At 49.2% G+C, this 26,445-nt stretch overlaps 1 protein-coding gene across 4 annotated transcripts in view; it reads left to right on the top strand.

Annotated features, from left to right (window-relative positions):
• ELMO2 (engulfment and cell motility 2) overlaps positions 1-26,445 on the top strand; it is a 417,013-nt gene that overhangs the window by 262,687 nt on the left and 127,881 nt on the right. For all 4 annotated transcript variants that reach the window (XM_085619396.1, XM_085619393.1, XM_085619394.1 and 1 more), the window contains one exon: positions 4,278-4,429. In XM_085619396.1, the coding sequence (XP_085475522.1) occupies positions 4,278-4,429 (152 nt within the window). The remainder of the gene's footprint in view (positions 1-4,277; positions 4,430-26,445) is intronic.

Genomic DNA, 26,445 nt, shown 5'->3' with positions numbered 1-26,445 from the left:
TCTCCTCCACTACCTAAAAGGAGGCTTAGCTTACCTTTGAAGATGCTTCGGACATGCCAGTCCCTCTCAAGAGTTAGATGGGCAAGGCTACCAGCCCTCCACCCCTTCCACCTCCCATACCAACTCCACCTCCACCACCTTACCTCCACCTCCCCCACTACCAAACTCTCCTGCACCACCATCCCCTACAGGAGAGCCACTAGATGACTCACCACCAGGGTCTCCACAGTCAGATACTGGTGGATATGGGGAGGGCAACGCAAGATGACCTCTTTGACACCTATGACACAGATCCCTGTGCTGACACGGATCATGATCTTTATCCTGCGCGCCTTCTCCTCCTGAAGATGTGATTATAGCAAGGGCTGCTGCTTTTCATAATGTAGAGCGCCATAAAGAGCCTTAAGAAGATGGCTTCCTCTTTGACACACTTTCTACCACACATAGGGCTACCCAATACTTTTCCATATTAAAAGGCATGCTTAGGAATACTGATGACATATTTAAAGACCATATTAGGGCTAGGGTTGTAACAACCATATTAAGGCTAGGGTTGTAATGCCTAGGGTAGATTAAAAAAAGCAAATCCGCACCAACTGACCCTATCTGAATTGAAGGACAGTTACCAGCAGATTCCCTAGTTACCACCACAGCACGCAAGCATGCCGACTCTCAAGCCACTGGAGACACCCAGCCTCCTGACAAGGACAGCAAAATGATAGATGTTGTGGGTAGAAGAATTGCAGCTCAGGTTGCCAACCATATGTGTATTGCCAACTCGCAAGCTCTCCTAGCACGCTATGACCGCGCAAGGTTCTGGCTGGGCCGTATATATATATATATATATATATATATATATATATATATATATATATATATAAGTGAAAAGAAAGGTTGTCCAGAACCTTTATAATTCTTAGCGTTTTAAATTACCGCTAGACTAAACTTTATTATTTTCATTTGATCTAGTACTTTAATAGTACATATTTTTCAACTTTTTATGCTCTTTTTAGTTATATTCAAAGCAGAAGAGACATTTAAGTCTATATACAGAAAATCCTTTTGTGCAGTGATTCATAAAATATTTAACAACAATATTGGTTATGTAATACACAATATAAACAAACATAAGTGGTTAACTAATAAACAAAACATCCTAATATCACAATTTTCTTGTGTTGTCTTTTAGTGTCACAACCAAATCATTTCATCTTTACATACTACTTGATGTCACATAATTCATCATGTCAATTAAGAAAGAACTAGGGGAAAAAACATTTAGTGTCATAATACATAGTATTTTGCTTCTATATATAGACACGAGGGCGCCCGTCTCCTCCTGTTCGGGGATCTGAACCAGACTCCCTTTCGATCGGCCGAGGGCAACGGAGGCCATCGCCCATCCCTTCCGAACGGCGCTCGCCCATCTCTTAGGACCGACTGACCCATGTTCAACTGCTGTTCACATGGAACCCTTCTCCACTTCGGCCTTCAAAGTTCTCGTTTGAATATTTGCTACTACCACCAAGATCTGCACCTGCGGCGGCTCCACCCTGGCCCTCGCCCCGGGCTTCTGTGCGCACCGCATCGGCCCTCCTATTCGTCGCGGCTTAGCCCCCACATCACTCATTGCCGGCGAGGTATGGGTCTGACGCTCCAGCGCCATCCATTTTCAGGGCTAGTTGATTCATCAGGTGAGTTGTTACTCACTCCTTAGCGGATTCCGACTTCCATGGCCACCGTCCTGCTTCCCCCCATGGAGCAGCACCCTCCACCAAAAATTAACAACCCCCCGCCCCCAATCACATAACGCCTGTTGGTAGCATAATACACAATTTCCTACCCACATGGCAATCCATCACATCAGACAAGTGGGTATTGGTCATTATCCAACCTAACTGTTGTCCACTTTGCCATTGTCATTCCCACACTACCCAACATTCCACCTCGTGTTCACAGGCTTTCACACGAGCACCAAACATTACTCAAACAAGACGTTCAAGCTCTTCTCCTCAAAGGTGCTATAGAGCCTCGCCCTCTTCAACAGCAAGGTTCAGGGGTGTACGCTCTGTACTTCCAAATCCCCAAAAAGGATGGGTCTTTAAGGACAATCTTAGATCTCAGTACTTTAAACAAATACATTATATCAAAACACTTCCACATGGTTACCTTACAGGATGCCATTCCACTTCAACAGGGCGACTTTATGGCAACATTCGACTTAAAGGATGCCTGCGTGCACATACCAAAACTGCCAGCTCATCCCCAATACTTAAAATTTGTCATATCTGGCAAACATTACCAGTTCAAGCATCTGACATATTCAGGGTAACCACCGCGCCTCGAGTGTTCACCAAATGCCTAGCAGTGGTCTCAGCGTATCTGCATGGGCACAATCTCCACATGTTCCCTTACCTGGATGACTGGCACTCTTCATCAGTGCCAACAGCACACTCCGATGACAATAAATATTCGCCACGATTTAGGGTTTACTATCAACATTCCCAAATCTCACCTGCAACCATTACAAGTTCAACCATAGGCAATCCTAATCCTTTCAGTAGTTCCACACGACAAGCTCCCCAACAGACCTGACCTTCTCACTCAAAATCACTGACAATTAAGACACCCAGATCGCAAAACTCTCAACCTAGCAACCTGGCTCTTGAGGTCATAGAGTTTGGTTATCTTAACTTACCAGCAGAATATGTGGACCTTCTTAAGGAAGCACCTAGACCTACCACTAGGGCCTGCTATGCAGCAAAATGGAAACCTTTAGTTTGTTTCTGCCACTCAAAACAAATTGACCCCTTCACCGCTACAGAACAAAACATCAGCTATCTACTTCACTTACAAAAGGCTGGTTTAGCGTTCACTTCTATACGCTTGCATCTCACTGCTATGCCTGCCTATCTGCAAAATAGACAACAACTCTCGCTTTTCAAAATTCCAGTCATTTAAGCCTTCATCGGAGGTCTTAAATGCATTGTTCCACCGAGGATTCCTCCTGCACGTTCATGGAACCTTAATTAGTACTCGCAAACCTCGTGGTCCCCCTTTTGAGCCCTTACTGTCATGCCCTCTTCAATTACTATCTTGTAAGGTCACATTTTAAGTTGTCATAACTTAACTCGGACGTGTTAGTAAGGTCTAGGCTCTAATTTTAGAAGAAACATTCTTCCAAATACACAAAGACAGGGTGGTTCTCTGCACCAATCCTAAATTCCTACCTTAGATAGTCTCTCAATTTCACCTCAACCAATCCATTGAACTGATAGTTTTTTCCCCTCAAACTGATTCTGTTGCAGAAAGACCTCTTCATACGTTAGGTGTCAAAAGAGAGCTTATGTTCTACATTGATAGAAATAAAACTTTCAGAAAGTCTTAGCAACTTTTTGTTGCCTTTTCACCACCTAAAAAAGGCAACCTTTTATCCCAATCAAGCATAGCCATATAGATAGTAAAATGCATTCACACATGCTATGCCAAGGCTGAACGACCTTTACCTGTTCCTCCCAGAGCACTCCATACTTGCAAAAAGGGAACAACCATATCCTTTTTAGGAAATATTCCCAAAGCTGGCATATGCAAATTAGGTACATGGTCCACACTGCACCTTTTCACCAAACATTATTGCGTGGCTGTTTTAAAACACCAACAAGCCAATGTAGGACAGCCATTGCTACTTACTCTTTTTCAAAACACTGCAACACCCACAGATTAGCCACCCGTTTACAGTCTATGCAAATCATGTGTATCTACAGCCACACATGCCACCGAATGGAATAGGTTCCTTACCCTGTAAGCATCTGTTCGTGGCATGTGGTGCTGTAGATTCACATGGGCCCACCCTCGTCCCCAGCCACTTGTGGCCGTTGCAGTTCTTTATATTTACTAGTTTCCACTATTTATACATTTAGCATGGTCATTGCATTACTTACACCTACTTTACACTCCTTTCTCACTCGCCTGTGGTAAAACAGTCAAACAATGGAGGCGATGCCCTTGCTCATTACCGCAGAGAGAATTAGTCATTCGACTTCGTGACTCGAAAGACTTCTTCGAAGAAAAACTACTTGCACAACTCCAGATCAAACACTAGAGGGTTGGAGTAGGCAGAGCATGTAAATGTACAGCACTAGATACCACTAACCGGTGCTTAAAGGGTAAGTAACACATTCTTTTTAGTTGGTATTTCCAGTTCATTAACAGTAAATGTTGAATATGCCTTGCACATTTTCACCCCTTAATGAGTTAAATGCCGACTTCTGGGTTAGATTGCAGGGTATGTGAGTCAGCCTGCAGTTGATGTCTCGATCTTGCAACGATCGTTGGCCATCTTGGAGAGTGTGGTTCTCAACAGCCAGGCTTTGTACCATAAGATTGCACAGGAAATCACGGTGGGGCAGCTGATCTCTCACCTTCAAGTGTGAGTATTAGCTCTAGTGTGAGTATTCGATCCAAATAAAGCATGCTTAATGTTCTTGTTTTGGTTTAATTGATTTACCTTCCATCTTTATTCTGACCAAACATTTATTGTCTTTCTTTCATAATGATTCTTTTGAAATTCACTCATTCCATCTGTCTTCTCTCTGGAACATAGCATTATGTTGCATTACTGATTCTTCCTCTCGCTGGTGCGTTTCTCTTCCTTAGTGAAATTGCATGTTTTAACATAGCAAACTTTGATCCAGGTTGTAAAATTGCTGGGAACGATCTGTGCTGATGCATGTCTCTTGAAAAGCATTCTTAACATACATATGGCAGTGCATTCCCACTTGAAATCCAGAAAAGCAAAACATTTATTACTACTCTATAGGTACACAATATGTTATAAACCTACTCCATGATGTTTCGGATACCTCATGAAACATCTTATGAGGCCTTACAATCTTGTGTTACTGCATTCGGACGTGGTCTTGACTCCTGGTCATGCCATGGTTGCATTGAGTAGTCCTCACTGGCTGTAGCCAAGTGATCTTGACTCATTGCAGGCTAACCAACCAGATATTACTCCACCAGTCTTGAAGCTGCCCTTTCCCTTAGGATGATCCATGCTCAACGATGCCGGTTTTGCTGGCTAAATTAGATTAGCTAATGCAAAAGCAGCTAAACTCAGACCTGCTTACTTACAGTAACACCACCACCATACTAACTAAACAAACGTAGACATATGCCTATTCATAAAAAAAGTTTTATCATCAAGGCAGATGCTATTTCTGCTCCAGTCACAAAGTCTCTTCTTGATTTTTGTAATGTGTTAGACTCTTCACAATTGGTTAAATCTTCCATACGTCGGGTTGGTCATTGTATTAACCTGATTTTCACAAATTTCAACTCTGTGACTCTTTTGCTAATATACCTCTATGTTGGTCAGATCACTGTTTACACAACCTTCAAAATAACTGACTTGATTTACTGTTCTCAGAAAAGCACTGCAGAATCTTTTAAACAGATTATTTTCTAAAATTACTTCTTGTAGTTTAATCCTGTTACTTACCTCTGGCACCCTTTCTTTTTTTTTGAAAACCTTTATTACAGTTTCAGAGACATACAAGTATGGGCCTACAACCAACAGGCCGGCCGCTAATGCACACTATAAGCATAGAACAACCACATCGGTGAAGCAATAAGAGAGCTACTAGAGTGCTAATCAACTCAGCCAGCCGCAGTCCATAGGCAAGCAAAGAAGGGTTTCATATTTTTAAGGAAAACGAAAAACATCACACACACAAGGCAGAGGAGGTCAATAGTAGTAACATGTGCTCCCCGTATCGAAGGGGTAAACAAACCCAGGGAGAAAGAGGGGGGGGGGGGGGGCAGGCAGAAGAAACCAAATGCACATGTCGCAGGAGCATAGAGGAATGCGCGGGCTAGGGAGACAGAGCAGCATCCATCTCTCGCGTCAGGGGCGGGGCGCAAATACCTCCACGATAGGAGTTCCAGGGACCCCATACCTTAATCCACTTCCCAGGCTTGCCTCTCGCCACATACACCGTTTTCTCTCTGAACATACACCAGTCCATGTGTTCCTTCCACGCTGAGACCGTTGGTGGCCTCTGGGAGCCCCACAGTTGTGCAATGTCACGCTTCACTACCATATAGCCCAGAGTCACCCACTGCGTCTGCATCACATTGTAATCAGTCGGTTCCCAGACATTCAGCAAACATCTCCGTGCCTCCGGCAACAAGGCAACATGCGTGACTTCTTCTAACACCGCATGCACTCTACACCAAAACCGAGTCACCTCCGGACACTCCCACAGGATATGGAGGAAAGTCCCCAGTAGTCCACAGCCTCGCTTACACAGACCATCCACCGAATACCCCATACGCATCAAACCAGGCCCCGTGACGTACACTCTATGAAGTATCTTAAGCTGGACGAAACGCAAGCGGGCCGGGATAGCCACCTCTTTCGGGGAGGCCACCGCTGACACCCAATCCTCGTCGTCAAGTTCCAAACCGTCGGCAATCCATGTCTCCCGCAATGAGGTCAGCAAACCCATTCGATCATTGATAAGCTTCTTATAAATCAGCGAAATGGTGCTATCCGGCACATAGCCGTCCAATACTCTATCTTCCAACGGGGAGGACTCCGGAATAGCCGCAACGTCCGGGAATACGGAACACAAGGCGTGATGAACCTGAGCGTACCGAAAGTATTCCCTATCGTTCAACTGATATTCGGTTTTCAGCATGTCGAACGTCTTAAATTTCCCTTTCGTCCAGAGATCCCCTACCTTGCTGATACCAATCATATCCCATTTCTCAAAGCCTTTCGTAGTACACAGATAACCCAAACGTCGGGAAGCGTACAATGGCGTTGCCCGAGTCAAGCGATCCCTCCACCCCATCGCCGCATTGGCTGCATGCCACACCTGCACCGCGACCCGCGTCGGGCCTGTCAATCGCGCATCAAGGGACCCCGAGTATAGTGCTCGATTATAATCCCCGCTTGGCAATAACAATTTGTCCATCTCAAAAGCCGGGTTCAAAGCAGGCCCATACATCCCGTGATTGACAGCAGCCAACTGGGAGGCCCAATAATATCGTTTAATATCAGGGAGAGCGACCCCCCCGTCGTACCACGGTAGGGTTAGTTTGGCGAGAGCGATCCGCGGCCGCCCATCCCAAAACAATCGACGCTGAAGACACTCCACCTCCCGAAAATAGCGGGCCGGCACTACGTCCACAGTGTTCTGTAGGGCGTACAAAAAGCGTGGCAGCGACATCATTTTGAACAACGCCGCCCGGCCGAGCGGCGAGAGCGGCAGCCGCCGCCACATCCGCCCTTAGGCGCTGAAGGGGGGGGAGAAGTTTCCGCTCATACCGGGCCACCGGGTCTAGGGTTATAAAGATTCCCAAATACTTAAACCCCGACTGCGCAACCTGGATAGGGCACCCCCGCGGAAGGGGGGGGGCCTCCCCGGAGAGAACGTACACACAAGACTTAGCCCAGTTAATGACCAATCCGGAGTTGCGACCAAAGGAGCTCAACACATCCACCAATACAATGAGCGATTTGCGCGGGGATGCAAGATACAAGAGGATATCGTCCGCATATAGGGAGACACGATCCTCGTACTCCGGCGTCCATCTAAGGCCACGCATCGAAGGGTGCCACCGCAGCCACTCCGCAAGGGGCTCCAAACAAAGTGCAAAGAGAAGAGGCGACAACGGACATCCCTGTCGCGTGCCCCTACCCAAAGCAAAAGGAGCCGACACCCGTCCGTTGACCACCACCTGTGCCAGTGGGTTATCATAAAGCAATTTCACCCAGCCGATGAACCCCGGGCCGAACCCAAACTTCGCCAATGCTGCCCAAATATACGGCCATTCCAAGGTGTCAAACGCCATGGTAGCGTCCAGGGACGCCAAAATGGCCGGCTCACGCATGAATGGCGCTCTAGCGAGGACGCCATGCAGTCGCCGCAGGTTCAAAGCGGTATTGCGATGGGGTATAAAACCGGATTGATCCTGATGGATCAGGTCACCCACGACCCGGATCAGGCGATTGGCCAGTACCTTGGCAAGGATTTTGGGCCCCGCGTTCAACAAAGAGATAGGCCTGTAAGAAGTACACCGATCCCGCGGCTTCCCTTCCTTATGGATAACAACAGTAGTAGCAAGACGTTGGTCAGGGGGGAGGGAGCCCGCCGCCTGTGCCTCAAGGAACATGTCCCGGAGATACGGCGCAATCTTATCTGGGCGCAACTTATATAATTCGATGGGAAGGCCATTAGGACCCATAGCCTTTCCAGAAGCAATAGAGCGAATGGCCAAAGCAATCTCATCCGGCGACGGGGCCGCGTCCATCAATAATTTATCCTCATCAGATAGAGATGGCAAAGCAATGTCTTTAAGCAGCAGGCGAGAGTCTTCCTCCGATCGCTCAGAGACCGGAGAGTAAACCCCGTGAAAATACTCCGCAAAGCAATCAACAATATCCCCGGGGTCCGTCACACACACACCATCCACCCTCTCAACAACCGGCACCACTCGACTCGCTCTCTCCTTCTTATCCAACCAGGCAATCAACTTCCCCGCCTTATCACCCATATCGCACAAACGCCCCTGTTGCTCCCTGCTCATAAGCTTAGCAGATTCAGTAACCAGCGCCTTGTAGTCGGCCTGTTTAAGCCCAAGCACATGCAGTCTGTCATCCGTAACACCTTGCTCCAAATCGATCTCTACCTCGGTGATCTCATTTTCTAGTCGAACCACCTCTTTCGCCTCGCATTTTTTGGTATGGGAGATGAGAGACAGGGCCTGGCCCCGGAGCACCGTCTTAAAGGCCTCCCAAAGGGAGACGGCGGAAGAGACGGACCCCACGTTGTCGTTAAAATAGTGTTCCAGGGACCTAACCAGGTCTGCACGGATCGTGGGGTTTCGTAGGTACCAGGGGTTGATCGGCGCCACCCTCCCCACCGCCCCCATGGCGATATCTAAGTGTAGCAAAAGAGGGGAGTGATCAGATATACCGCGGGCCAAGTGTCGCACCTCCCCAATCATCCCAGCTTGGGCCGCAGGCACTAGCATATAGTCAAGCCTCGAAAGACTACCGTGGGCCCCGGAGTGGAAGGTATATTGTGCTTGTCCAGGGTGTTTCAACCGCCAACAATCTATCAGTCCCAGGGTATCCAGAAAGCCCCCCAGCCAGTTCTGGGCCCGAGGGAGGTCCCTAGGGGGGTGTCGATCTTCAACTCCGGAAACCACTGCGTTAAAATCCCCCCCCAAGACCAAACCCCCCCCCCCGGAAGCCCAAGTAGCAGGCGCCCCAAATCAGCAAAGGTGGCCGTCTGCAGGCCCGGCGGCACGTAGACAGTAACCAGCGAAATCAACTTACCCTCCCATCTCCCCACCAGCGCAGTGTAGCGCCCTCTGTCGTCGTGGAGCACCTCATCCACCTCCAACGGGAGAGAGGTCCTAACTAAAATGCCCACTCCCCTCGAGCAAGAGGTGAAACCAGAATGGGCCAGAAGGCGATATCCTCGCCTGTTCATGGCATGGAAAGAGTTCCCTATGAGGTGTGTCTCCTGCAGAAACACAATGTCAGGCGAAATACGTTTCAAGAACTGCAGGACCACCCCCCGCTTTATCCTGTCCCCCAGCCCATTCACATTCCATGAAAGAAGTCTCAACCCCTTACCCCCCCATCCCCCCCAGCACAAAATATCCCCCTCCCGGAGAGCACAATCATAATAACACAACAGAAAACATTACCCCGCCTTGTGATGCAAACAAACAAACCCCAACCCCACCCCATCAACCCCAACAAAACTCCCCCCTCCCTGCACCCCTGCGTGAGCCCAAACAGCCCCCCCAACGTGCAGTGTGCCTGTCGCCCCAATATGAAACTCACTACAAAGAAGACAAAAAAAAACCCAGAAGGAGGAAAGGGCCCCAGCAAGCCCCCCGCAACCTCCAAATACCAAAGGGCAAAGTGTTACAAACTGGAGTCCAGTGCAGCCACAGGTGCAAAACGTTACCAGTCCGGTCCATAGTCAGGATCCCAGTTCTATTCCTACTCCGTCGAGCACTCTCCGCTCTCCGCCATCCGACCTTCCCGACCTCGACCCCTAGGTAGGGCATCCAGCCACTCTCCAACCGCCTCAGGCCGGTCAAAGAAATGCGAGCGACCCTCTAACTCAACCCGCAGCCTAGCCGGGAACAGCATCGCATATTTCAGCTCCATGTCCCTCAAGCGCCGTTTGATGGCCAAAAATCCCAACCGTTGCTTTTGAACCGCTTGCGTGAAGTCTGGGTAAAAGCTAACATTAGAGTTCTCAAACTTTAATGGCCCAGCCACCCTCGATGCCTGAAGGATAGCATCTCTATCTCGAAAATTAAAGAGTCGGGCAATGATAGGCCGCGGGGAGCACCCACCTTGGGCGCACCACCCGGAATCCTGTGGGCCCGTTCCACAGCGAAGAACTTGCTCAGTCCCTTGGGTGCTAGATGAGTCACCACTAGATCCTCCACAAAAAGATCCGCAGCAGACTCCTCCGATCGTTCGGGCACCCCAATAATACGGACATTATTCCGCCTGGCCCTGCTTTCGGAATCCTCAAGGCGACGATCAGTCAGGTCACTGGCGAGCCGCAACCTCCGCACCTCCGTCTGCAAAGCGGCCACATCCACAGTTAGGCTCGACGCCGCTTGAGTCAATGAGTCGACCCGGTCATTTGTTTTGGACAGGTCCGCTCTGACCAAGTTCACATCAATCAACACCGAGTCCAATTTATTAGCCAGGGTATCAAATTGCTGGTTCACAGTCGCCTTCATCTCCTCAATGGCCCCCATGACATCCAGCAAAGTCAATTCGGACGATGCGCCCGAGGTCTCCTTGGGCCGCTCAGGCGATTTATGTGATCCACTAGGGGATCCCTTTGGCTGTGCATAGCGGTCCATGTTGTTGGCCTGGGTATAAGCTCCCCTCCGAGTAGACTTGGGTTTCAGCTTGTCGCCGTCCACTCTCGCCGCCATCATCAGCGACCACCAAGGTCTGCACCCTCCAGCACCCGGAGGAAGGCCAGGCGACCAATGCAGGAGATCCGGGCCACCAACTGAAATAGGCCCGTTTACAGTTCGAGAATCAGGCCATGCACTCCGTCCTCGGCGCTGCTTACCCGAAGTCCCGACGTCAGTTTCCGCAGATCAACTCGAAACCGAAAGTGAAAGAACGGGGTCCGGGGCAGGCCCAGACTGGCATGCCGCTGTTGTTCACTTCGCACCCGGGCACCTCACCAACTCGAGTTCGGGACCAAGGCCGGAGAAGGCCACAAACTTCAGATCGCCAACAGTCCGGTTCCCGGAGTCCGATTTCGATTTGGAAAACGAGTGGCACCTTAGCGCAAGATCATAGACAAAAGCCCGTCTAGAAAACCAGGATTATGACAGGATAGACGTGGGAGGTTGCGGAGGCCCCCGGGAGCCACAAGCCTACGCGGCCATCTTGGTTGCACGCTAGGCTCCTCCCCGCACCCTTTCTTTTAATGTAAATATGGAAGCTGTCATTAACAATAACAATCAGAGGATTACTGGAACGCTAGATGAAATCACTGACTACAGCCAAATCTGTTATTATTTTTTTGTTCCACTTTATTTGCAGTTTCAATTTATTGATACACACTTTAACATTGTACAGGCAAGAGTGTGATAGTGGCATGGATTATGTAAACATTGATACTTTCCATTAATTACCTTCTATGTGCAGTAGCTCATCTATTTCCCATCTCCCCATCATACAGTCCATCATGGGGGGTCTAGCTTTCTGCTGCTCAGTCACTCTCCGATTGTGGCGTGAGATGTTGATAATATTAGGAATTGCCTCCCTCCTCTTCTACCTCCATAGTAGTTTTGTTGGTAATTTCCCACCAGTCTCTACTATCCTCTGGTAGATTTTCCTCCCCACATCCATGTTTTTCTCCTCTGGGTGTAGGCTCAATATGTAATGTGCCAATGATTGCATATCATTACTCAAAGCTTCCCCATTCACCGCTGGCCCTACTCATGTGTAGTACAGTGCCACTACAAGATGTGTCCATATCATGTGTAACGGGTCTGCATCATCTTGTTGACACATTGTGCATGCCTGTGATTTAGTTGTGTAGATTCCGTGTAGGACTTTAAAAGTGAGTTATGCTCTGTTGAATATCTTGGAATTCTATAAAGCACTATCTTGCGTTACCTGACACTAAGTTATTATATATACCTCAGTATTGTGGTCCACTCCGCATCAATGTACGAGGTTCCGTTTAAGACAGGCCCATCTCTTAGAAAAACTCATCTTTATAGTATACAAATGTGCTCAGAGCAGCTAAATGGTTCTTTAAGGTGCTTGAAAGGGCCTGGTGCAAAGATTATGCTCATACTAGCAAGGGAACTCCTAGCTCAGCTGTCAGATAAATCGAATACAAGTAGTGAAGGACGCACACTGAATCTTATACAATGCAGATTGCCTCGTCTTCTGAAAGCACTAAAGAAATATTTGATATTATGAAGGCTATGACTAACCCTTCATCTTGTGCCATCTTCTCCACACTTTCTTTAGAACTATGTAAATCTTTGTCCTTATATTTCTTCTCTGAGATTAATCCTTCATCAAGTTGTAAATCTATCTAAATTTGTCTCTGTGATATCGCTAAGCTGAGGAGTTGGGTGTGAAGAAGCCGCTGCAGTCAGTGTTAAGGAAGTAACTATCCCTACATTGTCCATTTAGTCTGGTGCCCACGTGGACTTGTGTCCCGCCAAATTACTCCATCTAGGTATTGACATCATTGCACCCTATCTGCTCCCATTATCAATCAATCAATTGAATCTTTATTTCGGCAATATTTCAGCCATAAAAGAACACATAAAATAATATATACACTAAAAATACAATGTTGAAGCTATAACTAAGATTACATAGTCAAGTGTAGAGCAGAGGTGCAGGTCACTGTTAAAAATACAGTATTGCAGCATAACTGGAATTACATAATCGAATATGAACCCGGGCTGCTAGTCACTATTTGAAATTATAAAACTCCTTTTAATCCAGATAGCATGCAGATACTTTGCAAGAGCAAACACAATATATCCTGCAGTATCAGTTTTAAAAACCCTTAATGCATCTGAACATTTCCTAAATCCTAGATTCTTACAGATAGGTACAATCCAATTCTTCCTTGCTCTACTATAGAGAGGGCAGAAAAAGAGAATATGACATTCATCCTCTTTATTCATACCACAGCCAAGACAATGTGAGGATCTGGACGGGGACCATTTGCTGGTTAGGCACGCTAAAGGAAGTGCGCCAAACCTCCATTGTATGTATAGCTTCCTGGCCATGACAGGGAAAATTACATCCAGGTAATCTTCAAATGAGTATACAGATTTAATCTCTATGAATGATTTTACCATGGTACCATTCTGTGAGTCGTGGAGCCATGCATTAGAACATCGAGATCTGTATAACTCTGTGAATAGATTCCCTGAGATCTCACTACAGGCTGTTGCTGGATTCACCCACATGTCCGCAAGGTCCATTTTCATGAATTCATCTTTGATGTAAGAGAGCCAAGGAATATGCACTGCCTTGCCTAATCTCAGTATTTCTTGTAACTCAGTTTTATACTGCACAAGCTCGGGGGTCAGCCAAATCCTCCTCCAGAACCTGAGGGGTTTAATGGCTAGTTCCTCCTGGATGGGAAATATACCCAAGTCGAGCCTCAGCGGTAATAGAGGTGTACTTTGGGGGAGCGAGAGCAACTGCCTCAGAAAGTTGTTCTCAACTTTAGTCAGTCCAGGTCTAACGGCGTGCCCCCAAAGTTCCCCTCCATACAATGCTGCCGCTCTGGCCCTCAATTTATAGATTTCAAGACTAGGGCTGATGGGTTTGTAAGTGGAGGCATTTGTCATTTTTAGTATTCCCCCTGCTATTTGGGTCAGTTTGAGTTGTGATTTGGCAAGGTGTGGGCCCCAGGAAAGTTTTTCACTTAGTGTAACACCTAGGTATTGGAAAGTGTGAACTCTCTCGAGTGCAACCGAGTCTAAGGTCGGGGGTGGTCTGGTATGTAAGGGAGGATTAAAAATCATGTATTTAGTCTTATCTACATTTATCTGTAGACCATGTTCACAGCAGAAGTTGTTAAATCCTTCCAATATACGTTGGATCCCCATAGGTGACTTGGATAAAAGCAAGGTGTCGTCAGCAAACATTATAGCCGCGACTTTCCTGCCTGCCAGCCTGGGTGCATCGTTGTTAGGAACTGCGTCCAGGTTAGCTATCAGTCCATTTACATATATGCAGAACAAGGTGGGGGCCAGGACACACCCTTGCCTGACTCCCTTGTTCACCGTGAACCTGGCGGACAATACACCTCCTCTTGCACACCTGACCTGAGCAAAGTTCTGGGTATGCAACCTCACCAATATTCCCAATAGAGAATTGGGTACACCCAAATCTCGTAAGACAGCCCAAAGTTTGCCCCTAGGGACAGTGTCAAACGCAGAGCGTAAGTCAACAAATACCATGTGGAGGCTGCCACCCTCTATTACCACAGTCTTCCAATACAGCATTATTAAACGGAAGATCTGGTCCATGGTAGATGTTTTGCTTCTAAAGCCAGCCTGATAAGGAGAAAGGATTTCATTCTCATTGGTCCAGTCCTGCAAACGATCTAAAATAAGTCGTGCAAATATTTTTTGGGGGACGTCAATGAGACTAATGGGCCTGTAATTGACTGGGAGCAGAGGAGAACCCTTTTTATATATAGGTATGATTTCCGCTCCCAACCACGAGCCCGGAACCTCTGCACCGTACAAAATTGTATTGTAAAGTGCGCATAAGTACGGCGCCCATATCTTAGGCTGTTCTTTGAACATATCCCCGGGTAGCTTGTCTATACCTGGTGCTTTGCCCATTGCCAGTTTTCCTAGGGCAATGGTAACATCCTCTACGGAGAATTCCAGAACTTCGGCATCCCCAGAAAGAGGTAAATGAAAGGGCAGAAGGTCTAAATCAGAAGTGGCTGCATATAGGGATTTAAAGTGGGATTCCCACACCCCCGGATCAAGGTTGACTTCAATTGCATTGCGGGGTTCCGCACACCCTGAATTCACAATAGCCCAGAGTCTGCTCGGTTCCTTGTTGGCAAGTGCAGTGGCTAAGTTTTCCCATCTCTCCCAGTCCCAATCTATTTTTGCCTGTTTTAATACTTGTTTGTGGGCAATCCTGAGTGAGCGGATCATTAGCCTGTCACTGCCAGTTTTGATGGCATTAATCAGATCAGATTTAGCTCTCCTACATGTGGCGTTATACCATGACGAGGAGATGGTCCTGGGTTGCCTGGGGGGAGCGATAGGATTTAGAATACCTGCAAGGGTGTCTACCAGATCCTGATGAACAGTAAGCAGGTTTGCAGAAGTGTCCAAGGACAGCCCTTGAGCCCAGATATCACTTGCCATTTTGAGCAGGGGAAGGATGGATGAATATAGACTTGAGAGTGCATCCCTCCTTTCACGCAGGGTCGCCCACTTTACCCGCCTCCTGTTGTTAGTAAGAACCAGGCCTGGGTCAGCGGTCGATTCCATGTGGGCTTTCGAAGATATGGGCAATTCCATTTTCAACAGCAGTGCGTTGTGATCGCTGTCCGTTCTATTCACAACCTCCAGATCCACAATCTTTGACCACATCCTGGCCTGGACCATTACGTAGTCTAAATGGGATTCCTGATCTTTTTTATTATAAGTACACTTGGAGGGAATATCTGAGGGCATCCGACCGTTAACCGCCCTGACTGAGTTTTGCAGAGTTAGGGTCATAATCTGCATGGCCAATGGGGTCCATGCCTTTGCAAAAGTGGACCTGCACTGCGGGATTCCCCAAAACTCATCTTCGTCCAGCAGTGCCCCCTCATTCAGCCCTTGAAGGGGCTCGTAATGGCAATTGAAATCTCCTGCAATCACATAGTGAATGTCTCGGTTTAAAGATTCAAGGAAAACCGATAATTCCCCAACGGTGTTGGATTCCTTTGCCATAGCAGTAGGACGTGAATATACATTCACTAATGCCAGTTTATGTGAATTTGGCCATGTCATTAGGACGCATAAAATGTCGTCCGAATTTGTCTGAATCAAATCCACCCTACAGCCCAGGTGTACACCGATCCATGTTGTCAGACCACCAGAAGGGCGGCCCTTACCTCCCCATCGGGCTGCGATGTTAAAGGTCACAAACCCAACTCTATGAAGCTCCTCCCTGGCCCAGGTCTCCTGCAATAAAATCACGTCAGCAGTGTCAACAAAAGAGCCCCATGCTGGACATGCTAACTTATTTTTTAGACCTGCCACATTCCATGATAATAGGTTCATACACTGAGGATGACACGGGTGATGAAGTGGGGGGTCCAGTAGAGGGGAAAAGCCACTCTGCTGGTGTGGATCAGTGGGCCCAATAAGGGTGGTACTAGCACTTTGGAGAATAACTGGCGATTGATGGGGAACAGAAGACAGTGTAGAGTACTCTTGGGGGATACTAATACTATTGCTAATACTATTCCCCGCAATGATAGAGGGGCTCCCCTTATTACCAGGAGACAAGCTCCTTTCCCTAGATGACTCAGTGGGCTCAAAGCCTATGATGCTGCCCCCCAGTGGACCCTGAGCTGCATGGTTGTACCTAGCCAGTCAGTCAACCTGTTCAAGGCAACTGAACCTATTTGAGCAGGGGGGATAGGACCATTTTGGGTCAAAGGGGACTTGTCTTAATTTCCCACCACCTCCCCTGAGCGGATGCGAAATATGGGTCCAACCACTTTCTTCTGGCCTCAATTGACCATTTGGATAGAAGTAGGAGAGGGGACGCACCCCAATTTTTGTGTCTGAACGGGAAGTTTCCCAATTGCAGATATAATCTGCTGTCCTGGCGTCCCGAAAATTAACTATAACGCAATCGCCAGTTATGTTTTTAGGGGTGTGCCCCACCCACCCCACCCTTCTGACCATAATGATCTCGCATCTACCATGCGGTGGCAAGGGCCTGTGATTGCTGAGCCAGTGTATTGCCTTGTTTTTCAGTTTGGAAAACTCCTCAGTACTGTGGTCATTAATTTCGGGGACCCCTGTGAGAACAACCAGGTAGGGACTTGCTTCCGGGGGCAGATCTAATCTCGGGATAGACCTGGAAGCCTCACCCTGAGTTCGCTTCCTCTCTATCCTCACATTGTCACTGTTTTTGACCAGAGGGGCCTCTCCCGAGGTGTTGCTATCTATATGATGGTCAGTGGGTGGCCTAACTTCGTGTTGTACTTGTGAGAGAATATGGGAGGTAGCTGAAACTGCCAGAGGTATAGCTGGTGGAAAGGTTGGTGGCCGTGTGACTGTACATTGAACCGTAGGGACTGGCAAAACCCCCCCGGCCGTAACGGTACAGCCACATTTGCAGAGGCATGGGGGGAGTACTTTGTTATTAACACCCTCAGTTAGACCCTTAATTTGTTGTTCAAGCTTAGTAAGAAGGGTCACCATACCCTCCAACCTAGATTCCAGGGGTCCCAATAGGGTGCGCAGCAATAGGTCTAATTGTTGCGGAGGTATTGCATCCCCAGGTGGCTGTGGCAGGAAGGTAGGTGAAGCGAGTACCTGAGCAGGGGGATCCCCAAGGGGCTTAGAAGGGATAGAAACTGGAGGAGGGGTGCGGCTACCCTGACCTACTCTGACCGCTGAATCGGCCTCTGGGGCTGCAACGATACCTCGTTTTACAGATTTAACTCCCCCTGTCTTGGTACTAACTTGCCTAGTGGCTCTGGGCTTGGTTTTTGATGTCAACCCTTCATTGGTGACCCTTTTTTTACGCAGGATAGGTCCATGTCTAGTCACTGGGGGGATATAATTCTTGAATTAGTCGTAAGATCATTATCACTCGAGGGATCACTAGAGGAGGTATCATCAACAAATTGGGTCAGAGGAAGGATTGTATTGCTCGCACCCGTACCATTAGGGCGGCGCGCAGATGCAAGAAGGCCCAGAGAAGATCTCCTGGCTAGGGCCAAATCCTGCGAGACTCTGCGCTCCATAAGAACAATACCCTGATCAATCACCGAGTTAGCTCTTACTATAAACTGATCTAAAGTGCCAGTGAGGTTACCTTTGGGCACATGATTCCTACCCTCTTTGGATGCCATTCTCAAGTGAGGTAAAACACAATAAGTAAATCGTAGTGATAAAGCGACAATATACCCTGCATAAGACCGTGAACTAATAATAGGAGTAGTTAAGAACCAATGCAGTCAAATAGCTTAAAATATACACATACGGCTTAGTCCGCAGATGAAAAAAGGGGTGGCCCGGTCCGGTCTCTCTCGGTCTCAAACGGGCTACAACGGGCCCGCCCTTGGCCCGGGCTTCGCCCGGGATGCGCCCCGGACGCGTCCCGCGTACGCGTTTTGGAGGAAATAGATATAGTGGGAAAAGTAGGAGGGGCCGGGAAGAGTCTCCAGCTGCGGCCAATGTCCTGGAAGCAGAGGGGCCGCTGGGACTCGCAGTCCCGGATTCACCGAGTGTTGATCCTCGTGGCTCCCACACCCACGCCTGGGACCACTGATTCACCTCCAATGCCTGGAACACCTCGCACAGCCCACTGGCCAAGACGTCGCCTCCGAGCGGCACTCCCATTATCAATGTTTCTTTCTTTACACCATCAGTTCCTGCTTGCTGGAAACAGGCCATAGTGAATCTACTGCTGAAAAACCCACCTGCAGATCCCGGCACCCCATGGTAGTTTTTCGACCCATCTTGCTTTTGTCTTTTATGTCTAGAGTGGCTGAAAAGAAATGAACAAACTACTTTCTCCCATTATAGAAAATCATTTTTCAAAAGTAATTCCGCCCTCAGTGCGGCTCAGGCAGGAATTTGGGCCTGTTACAGTCCAGAAATCGCTTTCCTAGCAGTGATGAATCCACTGTGGATGATCCAAGGCGAGGGCTTTTGACACAGTGTTGCACTCTAGCCTATTAGTCTGTCTTCTGGAGAGGGGTGTTGGAGTAAAAGGCCCTCCAATGGATTAGTTCATTTTTACATGAACAAGTTATGGCTGTTTCTATTTCTTTTCGTACCTCTGCGTTCTGTTAGCTTGATTGTGGCTTTCCATAAGGCTTCTCTTCCAAAATAATGGGATCTAATTTGGAGGTCACCTCTCATACCAGTGACATCCAAATTATTCTTAAACTAGACTCGGACATTCCTTTAGCTCAAAACAATTTCTGATCCTCCTAGTCGGCTGTATCTTCATGGGTGAGTAGACTTTTCCTAAAGATAAACTCTGACCAGACTAATGTCCTAATTATAGGAAGATGTCAAGAATTCCTGTCATGCGAGGGGAGGAAAACGGTAACCAGCGAAAACTGACTACATCTCCCAGGATGCTTAGCGGTTGAGAGGTTATGTAAACAGGAGAGCTGTTACATAACTCAAGGAAAACACGCCCTTATGTAAACAGGAGAGCTGTTACATAACTCAAGGAAAACACGCCCTTATGTAAACAGGAGAGCTGTTACATAACTCAAGGAAAACACGCCCTTATGTAAACAGGAGAGCTGTTACATAACTCAAGGAAAACACGCCCTATAAAGGGAGGAACCGGGAGGTACAACGCTGTCGGATATTGTGTTTACACCGACGTACCTGCTTAGTGAAGAGCAGTGTTCCGGAGTGGTGCTCCAGTAAGGCAAGAACGGAGGTAGGTCGAGTCGTTACTCCCTGGGCCGTGTCTTGCCCCATCGTCACCTGTGAAGGACCCGGAAGCTCTACCGGATAACCATTGAGCTTCGCTTTTTGACTCGGCTGAGTCAAAGCGCAGTGGCGCTTTTGCTGGTTGGAGTCGTAACTCCCAGCCCGACCAGAGATACAGGGACTGCCAGCTGTAACACACACCAGGAGGTGTTTGCCGCGTTACAGACTCGGAAGTCCACGGGATCGATCGAGCGGCTGCTCTCGGTTCAGTCTTCTTTGCTTGTGATTGGGGTATCGGTGACGCATCACCAGGAGGTGACTCCGCGTCCCGGTGCAGTCTGAGGAAGAGGTTGAGCGGCTGCTCCCTTCAGGTAGAGACCCCGGCTGGGTGTTTCCCTGACTCCTCGATTCTCCCCAACACTCTTCGTGCCCCTCACAGCCTACCGATTGGCATTGTCGGCCATTTCATTTCTGCCCTCTGTTGGCATACGCCGGGATCGGCGTATATGCAGAGGACGGTTAGGACCATCCGTGCTGTGGGCTGGTAACGTACTTAGCCTGGAGGATTCCAGTGACTATAACCTTTGTTTATTCCTTGTATTATTTTTGCCTTCATTAAAATAACTAAACCTTCACAAGTGGTTGCGTTCTCATTATCGTGTCTGTTAAACGATCCTGAGACGTTCAGGGCGTTACAAAATATCCGACCTTAATAAACACTAACTGTCTCCCGGTCGATAACAGACATGGCAACACTTGATGATGTGCTGGCTGCTTTAGCGACCGTGCAAATTGAATTGGCTGCCTCCAGGCAAGAAACAGCCGATGTAAAAGCCAGACTGGATGCTATCCAATTGGACCCGCTCACGCCCAGCACCTCCCTCACGAACCAGACCCCTGCGGTAGTAGTGGAAATGCCAGTAGCCGTCCCCTTGGCAACACCAGAGAGGTACAGTGGGGATCCTAACACAGTGCAGGTATTCCTCACACAAGTGGCGCTACATTTATCGTGCAAACCAAGGGCGTTCCCCACGAGTCAGGCTCGTGTGGCTTTCCTTATATCCTATTTGGCTGGAAACGCGGCACAATGGGCCGTACCTCTGGTGAGCAGGGACGACCCCATCTTATGTGATTGGGGTGCTTTTCGCGAGGAATTCCTGAAGGTCTTCGACAGAAGGGCTGACTCGTACACGGCGGACCGTGAAATGCTTGAGTTGAGACAGGGATCCAACGACCTGGTGCAGTATCTCAACGCGTTCCGAAGGCTGGTTGCGGAAACCAAGTGGCCTGTTGCTAAACAGACGGCGTTCTTCCATCACGGGCTGTGCGAGGAGCTCAAGGACGCCGTGGCTCATATTGACCCACAACCCAAGACATGTGAGGGCCTTATCAACCTGGTATTACGGCTGGAACATAGGCTAAGTGAAAGAAAGGGGGATCATGGGAGAAAAGGAAAATCCCTTCCATCCTATGTGACAGTGGGAAGTCCTGAAACTGCCACCGCATCCAAGGGAGAACCCATGGACATCGGCGCAATACGAGCGAGCCTCACAGCCACGGAGAAAGAGTCACGCCGTAAACAAGGATTGTGCCTATATTGTGGCAAAAAAGGCCACTACGTACGTGAATGCCCTGCCAAACCGAAGACGTCACGTTATCGGGCCAACCGGTCGGTAACAGCCGTGGTGGACGTACCGGCGGAAAACTAGAGGACTCCCAGACCAAAGAAGGGGCATCTCGGAGTCACTCATCCATCCCTTCACTTTCCAACTCGGTCACTAAGGGACAACGACACCTGTTTCTCACGGTGCACGTGGGAGTGCATGACCAGTGGATACCCGTTGTGGCCATGGTGGATTCAGGGGCCACTGGCATGTTTATGGACCACAACGAGGCATGCAGGCTAGGGCTAGTGCTTCTTCCCAAAGCTGTACCCGAAGACGTCTATGCTGTAGACGGAAGGCGATTGGTGACGGGGCCCATCGGGCAGCACACGGGGGTCCTTCCGATGAGATGTGGGAGGAACCATTTGGAACAAATCGATTTTAACATCATCCGAGCGCCCCAATATGGCGTCATATTGGGATTGCCGTGGCTACAGAAACACAACCCCTCTGTGGATTGGCCAACACATCGCATCGAACTGACGTCACCGTATTGCATCCTGCATTGTGGAATAAGAACGGAATCCCTTGACGCAGATGAGAGCGGGAGTCAGACGGTGGCTACAGCGGCAGAAAAAGATGTGGCTCTCCCCCAGACTTATCACAGTTTTGAGGATGTATTTGATGAGGTGAAGGCGGAAGTGCTACCACCACATAGACAGTTTGACTGCCAGATCGACCTGGTGCCAGGGGCCAGCGTTCCCAGCGGCAGGCTGTATGCCCTGACGGAGCCTGAAAACGTGCATCTCCGGGGGTACCTGGATAAACTCCTCAAGCTAGGATTCATCCGCCCGTCCAAGTCTCCGGCCGCCTCGCCACTCTTCTTCATCCCGAAGGCTAATGGGGAGCTGAGAGCCTGTGTGGACTTTAGGGCATTGAATGCGATAACCGTAAAGAATCGGTACCCCTTGCCTCTCATCAGTGTACTTCTGGAACAGGTCAAGAAAGCTCGTATCTACACCAAGTTGGATTTGAAAGGGGCATACCATCTGGTGCGCATGAGGGACGGAGACGAGTGGAAGACCGCCTTTAAGACCAGGTTCGGCCTTTTTGAGTACCTCGTCATGCCGTTCGGTCTGTGCAACGCCCCGGCAGCCTTTCAGTACTTTTTGAATGAGGTATTCAGAGAGGAGTTGGATATCTACGTGGTCGTATATATCGACGACATCCTCATCTATTCGTCCAGTGTGGAGGAGCACGTACACCACGTCAAAGCTGTGCTCCAAAAGCTGAGGGAAAACATGCTGTTTTGTAAACTCAGCAAGTGTGACTTCCACGTCACATCCGTGGAATTCCTCGGAGTGATGCTGAGTCCAGAGGGACAGGAGATGGCAGAACGAAAGATCAAGGCGGTGAAAGAATGGCCGGTGCCCCAAAGCGTGAAGGACGTCCAAAGTTTCATTGGCTTCGCCAACTTTTACAGGCGGTTTATAGATGGATTTTCAGGATTGGTGGCCCCAATCACACAGCTACTGAGGAAGTCCAAGGAGTTTGTCTGGTCCCCTGAAGCAAACACAGCCTTTGAGGCCCTGAAAAGCGCCTTTGGTAAGGCGCCGGTGTTGGCTCACCCCGATCCGGATCTCCCCTACGTGGTGGAAGCGGACGCATCGGATGTGGCGCTGGGGGCTATCTTGTCCCAACGCAACCACGACACAGGGGTGCTTCATCCCGTTGCGTACATGTCCCGCAAACTCAACGACGCCGAACGCAACTACCATATTGCGGAGAAGGAGCTTCTCGCAATCAAGGACGCCTTCACCGAATGGAGGCATTGGTTGATGGGGGCAAGACATGTGGTATCGGTGTACACGGACCATCGGAACCTACAGTTCATGACGGCCACAAGACACCTTTCTCCCAGACAGCTGCGGTGGATGATCTTCTTTGCGGGGTTCAACTTCCGCATCACATATCGGCCGGGGACGGAAAACCGGAAGGCGGACGCCCTGTCCCGTCAATCTGCAGTTAAGGAACCATTGCCTGCGACCGAGCATTCCATCATTTCCCCGAGGATGGTATTTGGGGTTATCCAACCGGATACTTTCCTGAGGGGAATAAAGAGAGGGATCAGGTCATTCGCATGGCGGAGGTGGCTCCTCAGTCACAGAGAATGGCAGCTGAAGGACGGGATACCCCTGAAGGGCAGGTGCCTATTGATACCCACGCCTAGGCTAAGGAAACAAGCATTCATCTGGTGCCATGACTCTCCATGCGCAGGTCATTTGGGCTTTGAAAAAACGGTGGCTAGCATGGGACGGCATTTCTGGTGGCCAACCATGAGAGTGGATGTCAGGAGGTGGGGACAGGAGTGTCCTACGTGTGCTACCATGAAGGCCGACCATGGCCGAACCCAAGGGCTCTTACATCCACTTCCGACCCCGGATAGACCATGGGATAGCATATCTCTGGACTTCGTGGTGGGCCTACCGGTAGACCAGGGGATGACGGCAATACTGGTGGTGGTGGATTACTTGACGAAAATGGGGCACTTCATCCCCTGCAAGAGAGTCCCTACGGCCGGGGAATTGGCGTCACTACTCCTAAAGAATGTGGTACGACTGCATGGATTACCTGGGGTGATCGTGTCGGACCGGGGGTCGCAGTTTACTGCGCAATTCTGGAAGACTTGGTGCACTGCGCTGCATGTTAAGACCGCCCTGTCCACCAGCTACCACCCTCAAACGGACGGCCAAACCGAGCGCCTGAACCAAACGCTCAAACAGTATCTGCGATGTTTTGTGGACCAGGGCAGGGAAGAATGGGTCGACTTGCTATGGGTTGCAGAGATAGCCTATAACAACGCCACTCACAGCTCCACACAGTCATCTCCGTTCTATAGCAACTATGGCCAACATCCCAGGTTCTTGCCATTTCTACATCCGTTCAGAGAGGACAGGATTCCCGCCACAGCGGACAGGGTGGCACACATAAAAGACACGTTGATGCGCTCAAGGGCTGTCCTAATAGAGGCCAAGAGAAGATACAAGGCGGCGGCAGACAGGAAGAGAAGGCCCGGGCCACTGTACCGCACTGGAGACTACGTCTGGATATCCACAAGAAACATGAGGTTTCGAAAGAACAGTGTGTTCCATCCCAAGTACATGGGCCCCTATCGAATTACCAAGTGTATGGGTCCCGTGAACGTGAAGGTGTGCTTGCCCCAGTCATTGCGGATACACCCTGTCTTTCATGTATCATTGCTCAAACCAGCACCCTCCAAGCCGTCTGGGACACCCAGGCCGGTATGCGTGGAGTCGGAGGTGGAGTATGAAGTGTCGGGCATACGGGCGTCCAAATGGCGCAGGGGGAAGCTGTGGTACCTGGTTGCGTGGAAAGGCTATGGCCCGGAGGAGCAGTCCTGGGAACCGGCTGAAGGGGTTCATGCTCCGCGCTTGGTCTCCTTGTTCCATCGGCGTTTTCCTACCAGCGCTGGACCCGTGGGGAGCCGCTGAGAGGGAGGATGTACTGTCAAGAATTCCTGTCATGCGAGGGGAGGAAAACGGTAACCAGCGAAAACGGACTACATCTCCCAGGATGCTTAGCGGTTGAGAGGTTATGTAAACAGGAGAGCTGTTACATAACTCAAGGAAAACACGCCCTTATGTAAACAGGAGAGCTGTTACATAACTCAAGGAAAACACGCCCTTATGTAAACAGGAGAGCTGTTACATAACTCAAGGAAAACACGACCTTATGTAAACAGGAGAGCTGTTACATAACTCAAGGAAAACACGCCCTATAAAGGGAGGAACCGGGAGGTACAACGCTGTCGGATATTGTGTTTACACCGACGTACCTGCTTAGTGAAGAGCAGTGTTCCGGAGTGGTGCTCCAGTAAGGCAAGAACGGAGGTAGGTCGAGTCGTTACTCCCTGGGCCGTGTCTTGCCCCATCGTCACCTGTGAAGGACCCGGAAGCTCTACCGGATAACCATTGAGCTTCGCTTTTTGACTCGGCTGAGTCAAAGCGCAGTGGCGCTTTTGCTGGTTGGAGTCGTAACTCCCAGCCCGACCAGAGATACAGGGACTGCCAGCTGTAACACACACCAGGAGGTGTTTGCCGCGTTACAGACTCGGAAGTCCACGGGATCGATCGAGCGGCTGCTCTCGGTTCAGTCTTCTTTGCTTGTGATTGGGGTATCGGTGACGCATCACCAGGAGGTGACTCCGCGTCCCGGTGCAGTCTGAGGAAGAGGTTGAGCGGCTGCTCCCTTCAGGTAGAGACCCCGGCTGGGTGTTTCCCTGACTCCTCGATTCTCCCCAACACTCTTCGTGCCCCTCACAGCCTACCGATTGGCATTGTCGGCCATTTCATTTCTGCCCTCTGTTGGCATACGCCGGGATCGGCGTATATGCAGAGGACGGTTAGGACCATCCGTGCTGTGGGCTGGTAACGTACTTAGCCTGGAGGATTCCAGTGACTATAACCTTTGTTTATTCCTTGTATTATTTTTGCCTTCATTAAAATAACTAAACCTTCACAAGTGGTTGCGTTCTCATTATCGTGTCTGTTAAACGATCCTGAGACGTTCAGGGCGTTACAGAAGACCTCCATGTATCTGATCCCAGCGCTGCGGCCTTCATCATTGGCCTTATGCTACATCCCTATGACTATAGTGTTAAGCTTTGTTTTTTTATGACACATTGAACTGCACTACCCAACTAAAAAAACACAAAAAAATACTCTGTTCTTCATGCTTTGTTCATCTCAGGCTATTAAGGAAAATACTTCACTTCTTTCATCAGACTATTTTAATGGGGGCATCCGAGCAAATATGGAGTCTCTCTGGACTAAGCAAATAAGCCGCACACAACTCTACTAAAGTATCAGCCTCAAAAATTGCAACGCCTCAAAAACTTTCATTGGAGACTGTTGATATGTCTTCCTCAGTCGGACACTTGCTTGCACCATCCTACAGGTCTTCACTAGCTCCCCATTAGCAAGCATATAGTATTTAACCCGTTTGTTGCGCCCGTCGGCCAATGGCCGTAGCGAGCACTACCTCAGTAGTGCTGCGCACGTCCGTTGGCCGACGCGGCCCTGCCGACTTAATGGAACGCCCCGCA

The sequence above is a fragment of the Triturus cristatus genome, chromosome 7 (assembly GCF_964204655.1).
Source record: "Triturus cristatus chromosome 7, aTriCri1.1, whole genome shotgun sequence".
Classification (NCBI taxonomy): domain Eukaryota; kingdom Metazoa; phylum Chordata; class Amphibia; order Caudata; family Salamandridae; genus Triturus; species Triturus cristatus.
Note: the sequence above shows the minus strand (reverse complement) of the source record. Positions and strands in the feature narration are given on the sequence as shown.